Source organism: Mustela lutreola, chromosome 9 (assembly GCF_030435805.1).
Source record: "Mustela lutreola isolate mMusLut2 chromosome 9, mMusLut2.pri, whole genome shotgun sequence".
In the NCBI taxonomy this organism is placed as follows: domain Eukaryota; kingdom Metazoa; phylum Chordata; class Mammalia; order Carnivora; family Mustelidae; genus Mustela; species Mustela lutreola.
Window position 1 is genome coordinate 38,244,487 of NC_081298.1, and position 12,744 is coordinate 38,257,230.

At 42.8% G+C, this 12,744-nt stretch overlaps 1 protein-coding gene across 1 annotated transcript in view; it reads left to right on the top strand.

The window, feature by feature from the left end:
• The window catches only part of SPTLC3 (serine palmitoyltransferase long chain base subunit 3), a 138,071-nt gene that overhangs the window by 87,383 nt on the left and 37,944 nt on the right, over positions 1-12,744 (top strand). Inside the window, exons 8-9 of the mRNA XM_059134050.1 lie at positions 3,908-4,127; positions 12,188-12,314. Of these exons, the coding sequence (XP_058990033.1) occupies positions 3,908-4,127; positions 12,188-12,314 (347 nt within the window). The remainder of the gene's footprint in view (positions 1-3,907; positions 4,128-12,187; positions 12,315-12,744) is intronic.

Sequence of the window (12,744 nt, forward strand, 5' to 3'; positions counted from 1 at the left end):
GCTTGTGCTTCGAGACTAATTCAAATTCTTGCACAGAGCTTCAAATTAAATAATGGAATTATCTCTACCTACAGTTGTATTTTAGTTGTTTTTCTTTCATTGAAGTCAAAAGAAAACACAACTTGCCATTCAGGAAGAAAAAAAATAAAACACCATCCTTGTTTTCTTTTTCATTTCTGGCACTGTGTTTTTGACAGCAATTTACAGGAATAACATAGAAATCCCTTTTCTACGCATGCACCAATCTCAATATCCCACTGTAGGAAAGGGTTCAATTCAAATGTGTTCACATTAAGAAAATGAAAACTTAGCTCAGGTGAATATAACTCTTTATAAAAGTTGAGTTCTACCCAGGACTCATGCGTGCCCTGTAGTAACTCCAGAAATCAACAGTACTGTAGAGTCATTAATCTTAGAGGAAGAAATATAAACCAGGTGGGCAGACTCCTAACATCAGCTAGACCAGCCCCAGCAAAGGATGGCTAATTAGCTGCCTCGAGTGTCTGCAAACTGTTCAGCATTAACTCTGGTTCCTGCCAAATTCAGTTCCAGAACAAAGAATGGTTATTTGTGACATGTCAGGTTTTCAGCATAGTTGTGTTACCAACTTCTAACATGTTAAAGATGAGAAGTAGATCCTAGAATTTTGAGGGCATATAGCCATTTATTCTGTACGACACCCATATGCCTCTTTCCTGGAAGATTCAACACCGAGCATTGTTAAGGGCTCCCCATTTCTCAAGTCAGGCCTCACTCCAAACATTTCCTCCTATGCTCCTCCTAAGAAAAAGAACAACCTAGTGAGTGCTTGTTATGCATCAGACACTTTACAAACATTATTTCTAGAAAGACCTTATGAGGAGGGTTTCATCATCATGCTTTCTTTACATCTGAGAAAATGGAGGCAGAGAACACCGTGTAAGTTGCCCAAGCCCTCGGTTGGTAAGTGGTGTGGCTACACTCTAAGGCCAGTCAGATGGCTGTACCTTCTCCCCTCATTGGAAACCATGTTAACAAACAATTAATCTAAGAAAATACTGGAGTTAACTCACAAACTTATATAAGAGAAGATGAGTGTCTTTGGTTTCCATTTCATTAAAATCTGAAACCAACCATTCAGAATGACTTTGTGAGAAACACAAAGGCAATAAGCTGGACTTCATTAAAATTAACAACTTGGGCTTTGCGGAAGACCATGCCAAGCGAATAAGAAGACAAGCTACAGACTGGGAGAAAACATTTGCAAAGGATACATTGATAAAGGACTGTGATCTAAAATGTACAAAAGAACTCTTAAAACTCAACAGTAAGAAAGCTAACAATCTGATCGAAAAGACCTTAGCAGACACCCCACCCAAGAAGGTATGTAAATGGAAATACACATACAGAAAGATGTTTCACATCATATGTCATGGGGGAAATGTAAATTAAAGCAATAAGATACCACCACATGCCAGTTAGGATGCCAAAATCTGGAAGACTGGAGAGGATATGCAGCAACAGAAAGATTCATATATTGGGGGGGCGCCTGGGTGGCTCAGTGGGTTAAAGCCTCTGCCTTCTGCTAGGTCATGATCTCAGGGTCCTGGGATCGAGCCCCACATTGGGCTCTCTGTCCAACAGGGAGCCTGCTTCCTCCTCTCTCTCTCTCTGTCTGCCCCTCTACCTACTTGTGATCTCTCTCTGTCAAATAAATAAATAAAATCTTAAAAAAAAAAAAAAAAGATTCATATATTAGTGGTGGGAATGCAAAATGACACAATCACTTTGGAGGACAGTTTGGTGGTTTCTTACCAAGCTAAACATACTCTTACCATACAACCCAGCAAGCATGTTCCTTGGTATTTCCCCAAACTGGTGAAAACTTGTGTCCACACAACACCCTGCACATGGATGTTTATAGCATCTTCATTCATAATTGCCAAATGTTGGAAGCAGCCAAAGTATCCTTTAGTCAGTGAATGACTAAGTAAACTGTGGGGCATCCAGACGATGGAACACTATTCAGTACTAAAAAGAAATGAGCTCTCAAGCCATGAAAAGACACGGAAAAAAACTAAATGCATATTATTAAGTGAAAGAAGGCAATCCCAAAAGGCTATACGGTGCATAATTTCAACTACATGGCATTCTGGAAAATACAAAACTATGGAAACCATGGAAAGATCGTAGTTGCCAGGGGTTGGGTGGGGCGAGGAATGAATAATGGATTTGTAGGGCAGTAGAAATAGTCTGTAGGGTATCATAAGGATGGCTACATGTTGTCATACATTTGTCCAAGCTTATAGAATGCACATCACCAAGAGGCAGCCCTCATGGTAACTATGGACTTTGGGTGACAATGATGTGTTGGTATAGGTGCATTTGTAACAAATGGACTGCTCTTGGGAATGTTGGTTATAGGGGTGATGATGTGTATGTGTATGTGGGGCAGGGAGTATATGGGAAATCTTTACCTTCTGCTCAGTTTTGCAGTGACCTTAAAACTGCTTTCAAGAACAAAGTCCCCCCCCTTTTTTTTAAAATAAATTCCTTTAAAGAAGCCAAAAATACAAATGCTACGCTGTTGGCTAGTCTGCTCCCTCCAAACCAACACCTCTTGGCCTGAGTCACTGCACGACCAGCCGGACTATTTTGACTGGATTGACCTAACACTTAAGTTTATTTTTATAATGCATTAAATTTAATAAATAAATTAATTAGGAAGAAGGGAGAAGTTCAAAGTTCAATTGGCGTCAATTGATTAGTTCTTGAAATAAACTGCTTGAGCTGTCTGACAAGCTCCTTTACATGGTGAGGGTGAGAGTCTGTGTGTTTTCATAGAATTCGCCTGTCAGGGAAGTCAAAACTGTGTGTGGTGTAGACACAGCCCACAAAGTGTTGTGAGAACTGATGAAAGCTGAAAGTCCTTTTAAATCCATCGAATTCCAAAGGTGCCATGTAAATGTGAGTTTTACTTATTTATTTCCTTCATATTTTTCCCTTTTTTGGAGGACTTGAAGTGTTTTTGCAATTTACAATACCATGAAAAATTAAGCACTCAGGGCTAAAACAAAAAGGTTCCTCTATGGCAGTGGTTCTCAAAGTGTTGTCCCCAGCCAACAGTACGATGTCTCCGGGGAGCTTGGTAGAAATACAAGTTCGTAGCACCCCCCCCCCCACCCCAGCCCAGAACTTCCAAATCAAAAACTCAGGAGCAGGGTAGAGGGGAAGCAGTAATCTGTGTTTTAACAAACTATCCAGGGGATTTGGATGCTCACTCAAGAATGAGAACAATTTCCCCTAAATGAACAGAAAGAGGGGACATTACCAGATGCCTCAAAATAGCCTTTGACTTCCAATGAGCAGTGAACGAGAGATCCTAAGAACTTTCTCTTGTGCTTTCACTAATACTATGTGTCTTAAGCAAAGTTCTTTTGTGTGTTTTTAATTCTTACCTTTAATCTTTGGCAATTCAAGCATGAGTCTCTGTCAGATAGAACTGGTCAAATAGACAACAGCAGGCTGACAAAGACAGATTACATAAAGCAATTTCATTAAAACTAGCAAAATACCTAGAATCCAAAATGGTCAGTCTAGTTACACTAGTTGACTTTACAAATAAATTGATCAACAACACAGTAAGGTCATTGTTCATTGGGAATTAGCTATAACAACTTGGAGCACTTTAATCCATCGAACGTAATTTTTTTTTTTTCCCAAGTAAAATAATGCCAGAGCAGCTTTACAAGATTGAGAGGGTTGTTTTAACCAACTAAGTTATGCCTTAGGAAGAAAGGAATTGTGTGTCCCTGTCACCACTGACTGGTGTCAGGACAGGTTGTCTGAGAAGGATTGGAAGGAAGACCATCACGGGGCTTCCCAGGAAAGTGCACACAAGTGACAAGCATTTCTCCTTCTGCCCTAGCATGGAAGGTTCCATCGTGCGTCTGCCTCAGATTGTGGCTCTAAAGAAGAAATACAAGGCATACCTCTACATAGACGAAGCTCACAGTATTGGGTCCGTGGGCCCAACTGGCCGGGGTGTTGTAGAATTCTTTGGACTGGACCCTCGAGATGTTGATGTGCTTATGGGCACATTCACCAAAAGCTTTGGAGCCTCAGGAGGTTACATAGCTGGAAGGAAGGTAAGCCAGGGATCCCTGTGTCTATTTAAAATCTTAAAAGCTTTGGGATGCCTGGGTGGCTCAGTGGGTTAAAGCCTTTGCCTTCGGCTCAGGTTATGATCCCAGGATCCTGGGATCGAGTCCTGCATCGGGTTCTCTGCTCAGCAGGGAGCCTGCTTCTCCGCCCCTCTCTGCCTGCCTCTCCGCCTACTTGTGATCTCTGTCAAATAAGTAAATAAAAATCTTTTAAAAAATAAAATAAAATCTGAAAGCTCTGGGGACATAGTCTGAGAGCTTCAGCTCAGTTCAGCACACCTCAGTAGATCATGGCAGCCTGGATACAGTGGGTCCAAGGCCAAATATGTCCAGAATGGCAAAGAACTCGCCCTCTAATGGCGAAGGGAAGAGTGTGATACATAATCACATTATAATAAAATGACAACACCAGCAGTGTACCTACGCAAAGACTTGATACAAGGAGAGAGATAGTTAACTCTGCAGGTAGTAGCTAAGGAGTCTTAGAATAAATATCATTCTCAAAGGCAGAAGATGGAGGGAGGGTATATTTTAAAAAGAGGTAATAATGTATACCAAACCCCAGAAATGATAAGGGAAGGTTACCGAGCTGTCAGTAGTTTGGTTTTGGGGGCATGAAAAACATAAAGTAGATAACAGCAACAGTGGGCAAAAAATGAGGTTGACTCTGCTACAGGTTCTGGGTTTTAAGAGTTTTCATCAAAATCGTGGCAAGATCAGAAATGCCCTTTTAAGAGTTTTTCTGTGCAAAATAATTCTTTCTGCATGTTGGATAAGCCATAGATCAAATTGGGTCACCCTCTAATACCTTTTTTTAAGATTTCTTCCCTCCTTCCTTCCTTCCTTCCTTCTTTCTTTCTCTTTCTCTTCCTTTAAGTAATCTCAACCCCCCAGTGTAGGGCTCAAACTCATGACCCCTGAGATCAAGAATCACATGCTGGGCCAACCGAGCCAGCCAGATGCCCCTCTCATATCTCATCTATAGGACTTAAAATTCTGATCTGATGGGATCAGACTATTGAGTGTTGTCCCAGTCATTTTGAGCCAATATCATCAAAGGGGTTGCCCATATAAATCAATAAATGTTTAAAAGAAACTAAAGAAAGGAGGGAAGAGCCAGGGAGAAAAAGAAAATGAAAAATTCAATCCTGGCTTTGAGGGGTAAAGAAGCCAGTGGTCTGCCCTATATCCAAATCCTAATAGCTATCTCACACAGATTTACACCTGTCCCAAAGTGACTTGTGACACTGATGTTGGTTCCACCAAGGAGACACACCAGACCCAAATCCACACCATGCAGGTGGCATCACAGCTTATCCAAAGTTCCCGATTCCTTACTCATTTTTACCAGCAGGAACAAGAGTTCAGACTCCTGATAAACCAGTTAGACAAATCAGGGACTGCAGCAGGAGACAGTCTGGCCAATTGAAATCCTATGATTTGAAACAACAGATTTCACTGTGACCATGAGAGGCACAAATGCTTCAAATGTTCAGGGTTTACAGTGGTCTTGACCCTTCAACAAGCATTACTTTCTTCTGAGCTCAAAGCACTGTTTTCCATCCTCCCTCCACTGGCCTGTGGGAATTAGCTGCGTAATGCTAAAAACATCGGGAATGCTTAGGATCCTACAAAATTAAGCTGAATCTGGTGAAAGGTTAAATGTTCCTTCCTCAGCGGTGGAAGCAGAGGGATCAGAGGTTCTCAAATTTAGGAGGTCCCTTATCCGGGCTACATGGCTTTGTGAGCTTGTGGTTTTGTGATTACTTTAGCAGCAGTTCTAAACTACAAAATTTTTAACCAAGCGTAACTCTGTTTCCTGAACCAAGGGCACCTGAATAAACTAAAGTGAGCGGATCCTTAAAGTGTTGTCAAATTTGGTACATGTCATATTTTCCCCTTGGAGTTCCTTCATCGGATATCCACTTTAAACAAAGGCTCATGACTGGTCTGAAGTTAGGACCAGCTCACTCTGGCTCCCTCTTCCTATCCATCCTCAAGACACTAGGACTGTTTTAAAAGTGTATTTATTCTTGTCTATGTAACTTGTATTCATTTGGGGTAGATACTGCAATCGTGGAAAATCATTACTCACATTAATCACAATTCAGAAAAATGTGTAGATCTATTTCCTTGCTCTTTAAAATATTCATTTTCTGGGGCGCCTGGGTGGCTCAGTGGGTTAAGCCGCTGCCTTCGGCTCAGGTCATGATCTCAGGGTCCTGGGATCGAGTCCCACATTGGGCTCTTTGCTCAGCAGGGTGCCTGCTTCCTCCTCTCTCTCTGCCTGCCTCTCTGCCTACTTGTGATCTCTCTCTGTCAAATAAATAAAATCTTTAAAAAAAAAAAAATAAATAAATAAAATATTCATTTTCTACATGCTTGGATGCAAAGAACTTCATCATCCCTACGCCTCCTCCTCCCGTTCCCTTTCCAGGAGCCTTTGTCTTCTCTTCCCCCTCCATACTACGCTGCAGTCTCCAAATTTACCACTAGATGGCAGCAAGAATTAGAGTCTTTGGCAGAGGGCCATTAACCAAAGAGAGCTTTAACTGCCCTCAAACAGCAAGATAGATACAAAACCTGGAAAACATAGGGCAGTTTCAAGACACGAAGGATGAGCCAGAGACTGGAGGCCACTTGGGAAAGTGTTTATATGCATCGTTCCCTGATTTCAAAATCAGTCAAATGCACACCTATCTGGAACGGTTTTGATGAGTTTCCTTCTGACTTGATAAGCCCAAGAGTTAATGGAATTTTTGCATCTGCTCATCTGTACCTTTATCTTTTTAAGTTATGTTAATTTCAAATTATGTGTAGTTTCCATATAAGTCATAGTTTTTATTCCCCTGGATTTTGAATTACTTTTGCAAAAAAAAATTTGACTTTGAGTTTGTTTTAAACTATGCTTTTTCACTGAAAGGACAGAGGATTGGACAAATGCTAACAGTTTTAATTTGAAAGAAATCTTTCTTCTTGATTATTTAAATATTTAGAGTACAGTTTTTATATCATTTTATCATATTTTTTTCTTGGTTATTTTAGAATGTATATCTCAATTTGTGTGATGGGGGGGTGATAACTGCAAAATATCCAGGATTCTAACCAATCGGTACAAAAGCAACAAAATGAACCATAAAAATGTAAAAGCACACACACTGGGACTTTACATTTTCCTGAAACCCTAATAATTTCAATTTTACTATGTTCATGCAGATCTTAGTAAATCTTGAAATTTGAAAATAGTTACTTGGGTCCAAAAATCTAGAAAAAGATAAAACTGTCTGGCTCTCTTTTTATATGTCAATGTTAGCATTAGTAGTAGAGGAACTATATTCCTAATAACAGGTTCTAGGAGGCTCTAGAAGTCTTCTCGAGCTAGTCGAGGTCAGGAATGTGTATATTAACAACCAGACAGGTCACAAAAGGAGAAGTGTTCAGAAACAAACAAGGGGAGAAAACGTTGATTTGCTAAGATAGTATCTCAGAGAGTAGAGATTTTGTCTTGGCCTTGGGCTGCCTGTCACAGAATGTCCAACAAAGTCATTTCTGCTTGTTGGAATTTATTGCCCTGGCCTTGACCTTCTCTCCCCACCTTAGGGAAACCGGCAAAACTGTCTCTCCAGAGCCAGCAAGAGTTTGCAATTTTGTTCACTTTGAGTCTGGAGCTACTGTAGATGATCTGTGAACAACCCAACTTGGAACGCTCTGTCCTTTCAAGACCTCTGAGGTCATTACTTCTCTCTACCTGACAAGAGCTCCATGCCATGAATGTCTTCTTTAGAAGAAACCTGAATTGATGAAGCTAGATTTATGTTTATTTTATACTTTGTGTCAGTCCAGTGGCAGAGAAGGTATTTTGTAAAGACCCTGCTTTGCAGAGACCAAATGTTTCTCAGGCATGTATCCTATGTCCCTTTGCATGCCTGCTGCTAACCACTGGCTTTCATAGCCTCCCCAAGCTGAGCAGAGACCTGCAAACGAGTGGAGCAAAGGTAGCCTTCATGACTGATAGGCCGCGGGGCTGGAATGCTGGAGGAGGGAAGTCAGACAGGGCAGCCAAGTTTGGGGTGAGCATCAGCCCCAGAAGCTTGGGCGCCAGACAAAGCCAGGCCCCTCGCAGGAGCCAGCCTCAGCTCCGGCTGCATTTAACAGCCCTTTGAAGTAAATGGGGGTCACGGTATGAACACCAAGATGTTTATTCTAAGAGCCTCCTGTTGATTTCCTCAGCAAACCACCCTTGCCCTTGAACTCCAGGCCTATGGGTAGAGAAAATAATCAGGGTTTTGAACTTACAAATGGACTTGGAAACCTCAGTAGGAGGAGACCTCTAACCCACTCTGAAGGAAGACATAACCCAGACTTGCCTCGAAGAGACCAAAGCCAACTCTTAATTCATGGCTCCCAGTGCCCAGTGGCGGAATGCGAGAAGTGAATCAGGATCGGGGTTCTGCAGAAGTTACCTAAGGAGCTCCACCTTCTGAAGCATGCAAAAAAATTAACCCCGTCCACAAACAGACCCTCCGAGGAAGGGGACCCAATCTAAAAGAGATAAGACTGTGAGCAAGAGAGTCTTAATGTTAAAAGGGAAGGATAACTGCCCTGATGAGGCATTTATTCAAAGTAAGAATGCAGGTGACCTTGGCTTTATGAAATTTCCCAATTTGGAAAGGAAGATTACGGGTTGGGGACATTGGGAAGAGCCCTTGAGGAGCCCAAGGAAGCTTTGTTTTGTTTCTTTGTCTGATCTTTGCCAGCGATGCCCCAAGACTAAGAGAATATTTCTGTTCTTGTTCCTAAGAATGCAACTTAGCAGTTCTCTATATACTTCAGGGACCCTCACCATCCTTCCTCAGTCTCTAAAAACCCCTCTGCTTTTCATTAGATCATCAGTATTTACCAGGCGCCTGCTAGCCTGCTAGGTACATGCTGCTGTGGATTTCAGAAGACTGTGTAACTCCGTCCCTGCTCTCAAGGGGGTCTCACTCACTTTCAAGAAATAAGAGCCATAACCCCAAAGCATTTTGATACTGATGCAATCCATCCCCCCCCCCCCCCCCCCCCTCTGCGCAGGCCAAGCCAGCTCGCTGGAGAAGGATTATAGTGTGGTGCTAAGGGCAGGGACTCCAGAGTCAGGCTCTTAGGGTCCAAATCCTTGTTAGCCAACCATGCTTTGGTTGGATAATTTTCTGATCTGTTCCATGATTCAGGCATCCCAACTATAAAAGGGAGATAAAAATAGACTGATTGGGCAGATTAACCCATGTAAAATTCTTACACTGACGCCTCAAGTGGCCAAGGAATATCAGCTATGGTCTTAGGTTCGAGCCCTATTACGTTTTCGGGGCCTTGCCAATTGTCATCAAATCTGGGTTCTCTTTACTTTAAAACGCTCTTCTCCTTTCTTTTCTTCTCCATCCTTTACTACCCCAATGAGGATGCAGGAAGAGCTGGGCAGAAAACCTTTGTTTTGCTGGGTGTCCCAATGTGTAGTTCCCTAAACTTAGAACATTGCCCTCGGCCAAACAAGAGGACTGGCATAGACACTTGGAAGAGTTTTTGTGTTTGGGTCCCCTCCTCCCAACCCATGCGCCCAGCTCTAAGGTTTAGTAACTTGCCGGTGGTCACGTATCAGTAAGTGGGAGAGCCAGGATTTGAACCCAAGCAGCCCATTTCCAGAGCTTGTCCTGTAACTCTTCAGTCACGTTTCCCTTCGCGGTGATAACCTTGTCTTGGAAGTACTGGCTTCTCGCTCTACTCCCAATTGACGCCTCCATTCTTTGATGATAAGATGCCTTCCTCATTCCCAATTTTAGCACAGGTCCATGCCTCTCCCCTCCTCTCCATCTTATCAGATCTTCCCATCCTTCAAGGCCAGATAACCTCCTTGAAACAGCCCTTTTCCAGCCCCGGTCCGCATGAGCCCCCATCATAGTGTCACCGGCGTCCTACTCACTCTCTTCCACTTGGCTTCCCCACCATTATCAGGAGGCATCAACTCTCAACAAACAAAGAAAACCCTTGTTGCTGCTCCTAGAGCAACACTGAGCATAGAGCTGGGAAGAAGAGCCTATCTGCAACTACTCTGGAAAATGCCGTTCTCTCTTTAGGTGCTCCCCTCTCTGCCTCCTCCAGAGTGAGCTTTCCAAATACTGTGTGACCAGTGACTTACGTCAGGCCATCATCCTGCATATACGCTTCAGATATAGTGAAAACCCACCCAACTGCTTATATGAGATTCACTAAACAAATGAAGAGATAGAAATTTAATTTTAATTTTAATGTAAGTAGATGATGGCCGCCAGGGACTGGCCTTTCCTTCTCTTCTTAGACTCCCACATCTAGAACAGAGCCTGGAGCAAGTCCTTGTACAAACGTGCTGGAAGGAAAAAATGAAAGCAGGGAAGAAGGCCCAGGAGTAGGGAGAGAAGAGAAAAAGGAGAGGGAGAGAAAGAAGGGAAGGAAAGCGGAGGGAGGAGAGGGGAGGAGGTTGGGAGAGGAGGTGAAGAGAAGAAAATGCTTAGGAATGGAGAGAAAAAAATATTTAAATGAATTTGAAACAAAAGAGGGAAATAGGAAATCAGAGTAGAAGAAAAGGAAGAAAAGAAAGAAATGAAGAGTGTGAAATGAAGGACAATAGGGAGAAAGGAAGTTGGGGAAGAAGAATGCATGGAAGAGGGGATTCAGAATGAAGGTCACATTGAAGGAGGCAGGAGGGAGAGAGGTCAGGACCTGGTCTGGCCAGGCCCTTCTGTGGGCCAGATAGATGCATCACATCACCAACCACCTGTGAGACAGAACATTCACTTTACTGAGGAAAACGAGCTAAGAATGTTTAAAATGCTTGTGAATGACCATGCCATCCATTCCCCCAAGAGACGTGGGAAAGTGAAGGGTGGGCACAGCCCCAGGCTGGGAGGTAGCCAATGAGAGGGGTTTAGGAGGAGATGCGCCTGCGCAAAGTAAGGCTCCTCCCAGTCAGCTTTAAGATGGAATGATCAGAGAAGACCTCTCAGAGGGATTCTTAACTGTCCCCCTGTTCTTGAAGAGAAGGTGGCTGATCCTTAATAGACTCACTGCTAACGCAGAGAGCTAGCATTAGCCCATTAGCTTTTCTGCAGAGGGTCCCCAGGGTCCCAAGCCATGAGCCAGAGCAGGTGAGCCAGTGGATGGTCTGCTCAGCCGGTAGATGGCTGAGCACCTCCAGTGCAACCCTCCCCACTGGGCCTTGAGTTATTGGAACATCTTAAGGTTTTCAGCAGGCTTACCTGGGACCTTATATTCGGCCTTGGGAGTCAGGTATGCAAGTGAAGAATCGTTCCTACCACCCGAAGACCAGCAGCGAGTCAACACTCCAAGCAGTGCTGCACAAAAATCCAATAGCTCTCTACTGTCAAAGACAAAACCAGAGTTTACTTGGTCCTAACCTGCACTCTGGTTTAATTTCCCACCTCTCCCTTCTGCCACTTCCTACCCCACCCCAAGTTTTCTTTTCCTCTTTATCTGTCTTCATTCTTTAAGACAATTCTACTTCCTCACTGATGCCTTCCCTGTCTGCTCCAGCCAGCAATACCCCTCTCCTTCATCTGCAATCTTATAGCCCTGTTGCATATACTGGTCTGTGTATCCTATTACTTTTCCTCCTATTACTTTTCCACAGGCACAATCTAATGTTAGATGCTTAAGGGCAAGAACCACATCCTATATTCCTGGATATTCCTAAATACTAAACCAGTGTTTGTGCATGCTAGATATTCAACAAACATTTGGGAAATCATTCTCCTTTGTACCTATGGTTTTGCCTTACAGACCTCAACTCCAAATTCTTAGCATCCCACTTCTGTATACCTCCTAGGTTTTTGAGGGAGATACTAAGAAGAAGAGATAGAAAAAATAAACATTTTGGTGATGCCCCTTGAAAATGTAGACCACATTCAAGAATCAAATGTCTTGTGCATTGGTGGATGGGAGGAAACTAGATACAATTCTCACCACCAACACTAAGACTTACTTGCTTTCTGTTTTGGTTTCCTCTTTTATTAAAGGACCTTGTGGATTATTTACGAGTTCACTCACACAGTGCTGTTTATGCTACATCCATGAGCCCCCCAGTAGCAGAGCAAATCATCAGATCAATGAAATTCATCATGGGACTGGATGGGACCACACAAGGTAAGAGAGTCTGCAGTGGGCGACAACTCCCACAAATCCTTTCTTAGACTTCTCTCTACCTTCCTTCTGCTTCATCAGTCTGCCCCCTTCTCAGATATACACCTTTTCTTGATGAAACCCAATTTGTTAATCAATTTGTATATAAGCCCAATTTGTACATGATATATAATCATACATAGTACAAAAATGTACTAGAACTGCTGCCAACACACACACACACACACACACACACACACACACAGAGAGAGAGAGAGAAATGCCTTTTTAAAGCAAAGAAAACTTTCTAATTTCCTTAATGTGATCAGCTAATCTGGATAATTTTGTGTAATCAGTTGCGTTAAAATGAAGCAAACAGTTATGTGTATTTGCCTGCACTTGCTTGGGGCCGTCACTTGTGTTTCCCTGGGCACACAGTAGGACCACTTCCCAT